The following is a 4,829-nucleotide window of genomic DNA, read 5'->3' as shown; positions in this document are numbered from 1 at the left end:
CTGATGCAGTGTGGGATCATCCGAACAGAAAACGGAATAAAAGGCGGAAAATGTTCAAATTTCCAAATTTCCAAATATCGACTTCAGAATCATACAAACTCTGATGTTGCCTTATTTACTGTATTTCCATTTATTTAACTGTGCACATTTATATAATTCATTCAAAGGCTGTATGTAATTGCTTTTTTCTATTAAGTTATTGAACAAAATGAGGGCTTGAAGAAGACTTTTGATTCTTACTAGATATTTAGATTACACCGAAGAAGCTACAGCAAAATCCAATGCTGCTGAGTGTAATTTTGTGGCTCAATTCTTACTTCTTCTAAGTAAATTTCTGTACTTTTTGGAACTTCTACTAAAATGTAAACCCTAGCCTTCCTAGAGAAAGACTTTCCAGCAGAGAGCATCATCTCTTATCCCCTTCCCTTCACTGTTCCATCTTCTACTCTGATCTTCATCTTACCAGTCTCGCTACTCTGTATTTTCTTTGTGTTATTTGAATAAAATGGGTGAGAGACATCATTTTAACAATACCCTGCCAAGCATGTGAAGCAGCAGCCATCTTATAAATTAGAAATAGGCTCCACGAGTACACATGTACCCTATATAGGATAAGCTCAATGATTTTAAACAAAGCACAAAAACATGAACGCTTTTGTACATTGTGTATCTATGACTGCTGCAGCTCCTTCAGTGTTGACTAAAAAGAGCAAAATATCAGGTGAACATACTGCACTAGTGTAAGGAATCTATTCTGCAATGAAAATATTTGTGAGTTTACCTCTCACACATACTGTGGTGTAGATGCTTAAAGCTCTGCATCTTCTTTAGACACAACTAAATTGACCTCCAATCACACATCCTAATTATAAATGCTATTACCTAATTATAAATGCTATTATACTAATACACAAAGACGTATAACCCTCAACGACTGGGTAAGACTCAACATCTCTGATGTGAGGTATTGTATCCTTACACAGACGCTTAATATGGGAAGCTCGGCTTCCATTTTTGCAGAATGCGCTGATAAGGGCTGACTGGATGGCTGAGCAGCAGCAGTCATGACTCAGTCAGATATGGTATGCTCTAGCTCACACATTCGCCTCCAGCAGCTCTTGTCCAGCTTCAAACACGACAAAAAGTCAGCTGATTGCAAGTAAAACAGATAGCATCCTGTTCCAGTTGCATGGTATAATAAAAAATGTGCCACATCAAACAGTTGTGGGCTAATCATTATCTGTAGTCATGCCCATCAACTGTCCTGATTTAAGCTGCAGGCGCTGGTTGGTATTTCCTCCAACACAACAAAGCCTGTGTCTCCAAAAAAAAAAAAAAAAAAAACAGATTAAAGACAAACTAATGCCTGAATGGTTTCCAATTTTTTAAAGATCTTGCAAATAGAACCACACTCCCCATGATCTTTATTTTCACAGTATAAATAATGCATGGCATTTGCTCGAGCTAATAGAGGCCCGAGGCACCTGATGCAACTGTAAAGGGTGCCACAGCACATATGTAATGATTGGCCTGAAATTACTCCATTATTAATGAGGCAATTTGCTCCACAGTCAGCCTCTCAACAAACCCAGTGGGTGTGACCAAGCCATCCCACCATAAGTGCATACTTACATAAGGATGCCTCGCAGCCCAGAAATCAAGTTAGAAAAGACCAATTATAGTAACACGGCACATCTGCCTTTTATTAGCTGACATACTTCATTAATGAACCCAACCAGGAGGGATATAAATATCACTCAGTGTCATAATAGAGCAAATACTGGATAAGGCTGAAGATAAAACAAGAGTCCTATCTTTGATCCAAGTACAGAGGCGTGGAAGCCCACAGTGTATACCTTTTATGTTCTGATGGACACATTCAGTTCCCACAAAGTATAAAGCCGAGCTAAAAATATCTACATGGATTCACAATAAGTACTTAACAGCCCATTAAAAATATGTGAAACCCCTGAGTGCTCTGTCCAAGTAGAGCTTGTTTAGCCTGAGAACACACAAGCACTGGACTCTATATTTATCTAAAACATTACAATGTAAGCTAATCAACACACTTCTGACCATGCAGATTTGAAGCAAGCAGGTATAACCATCCTGCATCCCTCTTTAGCAACAAGCTGACAAAGCACGGTCTCCTCTGACTCCATGCAAACAAGGTGAGTCACAAACACTTTTTTAAAGGGATGTTCTCATAAAATAAAAAAAATAAAAAAACCACTATAAGCATCCTACTTTGACCTTGTAGGATAAACTTACACTGTCTGCCTATTTGAGTCGTGACTGGTCAACTGATTGCTGCTCAGTGTCTGACAAAAGTCACTCCAACAGACCGACGGAAACATAGACAAATTGGCAAAAAGGCTACAAGCAGCTGGCCAAATTCAGCTTTTGCACTCCTCAGAGCATTGTTCAATTTGCTGCATCATGACCCAGCCTGCCTCAAAAAAGGAAAAAAAAAAAAGCTCAATCTGGCCACTCAAGCAATACTCTGACCTCATCCACAATCTGCCTTAGAGTGTCATGCACTTTTCCTCGTAGCTGACAAATCCAGCTACACTGAAATCTTTCAGTTGTGCCTGAAAGTCAGCTGTTAGTCATCTTGCATTTGATATTAGACAAAAAAAATCATAAATATCAGATTGACACACACAGCAGAAACTCATGTCAGATGCTCCAATTAGATACTAAATGGTTATTAGATTGACTTTATTTCTGGTAGAAATAAATTTGTGCATGGCCCGAGCAGTTTTACTGAACCCTGATGACGTTTCCATCAAGTAGAAAAAAGAAACAGACCAGATGAAACATCTGCTATACTGAATGCAGTAAAGAGCAAATGAAAGCAGGTAAACAGGGAGGGATGATCAACGTCAACGTATATAAAGCAAAGATGTTGGAATAAGAGAGCGAGTGAGACAGATGGGGAGTGTTTAAGTGTCCTTGACATTTGTCTCTGGGCCTTGTGCTTACTCTTGTCAGTAAGTGATTTAACTGGGACATGACTGACTACACCCCCATAGTGAGGTAAGCGAAAAAACCTTTTGACATCTCTCCCTCTGGGGCCAATCTGCTGAACTTGTGAAAATAAACTGAAATTAAGCAATGTTGCAGCCAGATTGTGTTAAGTTCGATTCACCTGTTGGCAGAGTCATCATGCTTTTCACTTAATCAGGAACAACTGAAAGCACAGATTTCAAACACAAGTCTTGCAAACCTGATTAAAGGGTTTTGTATTTCCTATGGCTGGAAGTGACATTGATTCTGAGGTGGGGTGAGTGAAGTAAGGAGAATGTGACTTAAATATTTATGTGCACAAAGAACTCTTTCCAGAAAGGTTTGCACAAGTCTTGAGAACACAACTGACTGCAACAATTCTCTGGATTCTTGGACTGAGGAGGACTGTGGTCTATTGCAGAGAAGAGTATGGTGAAAGCAGAGATCAAAAACAGCAGTACTTCAAACAAAAACACAACAGACAAGCTGCAAATAAAATTCACTGCAGTAGTGAGTGGACCGTGACGGCTCAGAGGAGTGGTCTCACCTGGTTCTCTTCATGGGTGACCCTCATCTGCTCTTTGAGGATTGATGAGCGAGCCGCCTCTTCTTTCCTCATTATCCTTTCCTTCTTCAGTTCAGGACTCCAGAAGCTCTTAATGCTGTTGGTGGAAGATCCCAGCTTACTGTCCTTCAGTTCAAGCTCCCGTCGCAGCATCTCATTCTCCCTCTGCATCTCCCTGAGCTGGGCCTGCATCTCCAGCAGCTCCCCCCCACTGCCCCGCACAGCCTGCCTCAGCAGAGCGGAGGGCACCCCCTGGTGGTGGTGGGGGTGCAGCATGGAGAGAGAGCCCAGGTCACTGTAAGACAGAAGGTCAGCATGAGGCAGCCCCACTGAGGCAATATTGGGGCTGCTGCCCATAGCTGTGACGCGGCCCCCGTACATGGCCCGACTGGTGGCGCGACCCAGAGTCATAGTGCCTTTTGGGTAGGTGGCAGTGGAACCCACGCCCTCGTGATCACTCAGGTACATGGGCCCTGAAGTAGCATAGGCAGCGTTGAGGGATTGGATGTTCTCCATTGAGAGCGTCTTGCCCCCCCCACCACCCCCGCTCCCGCTGTTTGCCCTTCGATGGCCCAATCTGGGGGACCTTGGCAGGCGCGGGGACCGTACAGGGCTGCTCTCTACATGGCCTACAGCTCTGGCACTGCCGTACATGTCCTGTGATTCAGCGACGTAGCCACCAGAGGGTCCTAACAGGGGCGCGTTGGGATAAGACTGCTCTGACTCTTTGAACTGAACATGGGTGGCTTATTTTGCAGCTGAATAGGTGAGACACGTCAACGTCAGATCTGAGGAAAAAGGGAGAAACATCTTTCAGATAAATCAAATTTCTGTATGTTTCAAATGAAAGACACAACAATTACTTAAATAAATTGGGCATTTCACTTAAAAATATAGCCTGGCCGAACATTATAAGGGTCATAGTTTTATTAGCCTTATGTCAGTGTAACGAATATCAGCAGCCTACTGTCTCTGTTTATGTGCTTCCAATTTCAAATAGCCTGCAGAAATTTCCCAGCATCATCCCAGATGTCCCATTGGCCAAGACTTAGCTACAGTAAATCCCAATAATGCTTCAAATGCAGTCAGAGGAAGGTGGCTTTATAGCCTCACAGAATCCTACATCACATATGTGTGCTCTGATTGATGGTGTCTGCTTGTTTTCTAGAAGAGTAAACTATGTGTTCATGTAAAAATGCATCCATTATTAAATAATTTGTTCTTCCAGAAATCATACCCCAAAGATATCATTTTA

General features: G+C 42.2%; 1 protein-coding gene across 1 annotated transcript in view; it reads right to left on the bottom strand.

Moving 5' to 3' along the window:
- The window catches only part of erc2 (ELKS/RAB6-interacting/CAST family member 2), a gene marked incomplete at both ends in the record, with an annotated part of 35,824 nt that extends 31,596 nt beyond the window's left edge, over window positions 1-4,228 (bottom strand). Inside the window, one exon of the mRNA XM_079242088.1 lies at window positions 3,557-4,228. Within this exon, the coding sequence (XP_079098214.1) occupies window positions 3,557-4,228 (672 nt within the window). The remainder of the gene's footprint in view (window positions 1-3,556) is intronic.
- Between the last annotated feature and the right edge of the window lie 601 nt (window positions 4,229-4,829).

This window comes from Telmatherina bonti, assembly GCF_933228915.1.
Source record: "Telmatherina bonti genome assembly, chromosome: 6".
NCBI classification, from domain to species: domain Eukaryota; kingdom Metazoa; phylum Chordata; class Actinopteri; order Atheriniformes; family Telmatherinidae; genus Telmatherina; species Telmatherina bonti.
The sequence above is the reverse complement of the archived record's forward strand: the minus strand, read 5'-3'. Positions and strand labels throughout refer to the sequence as shown.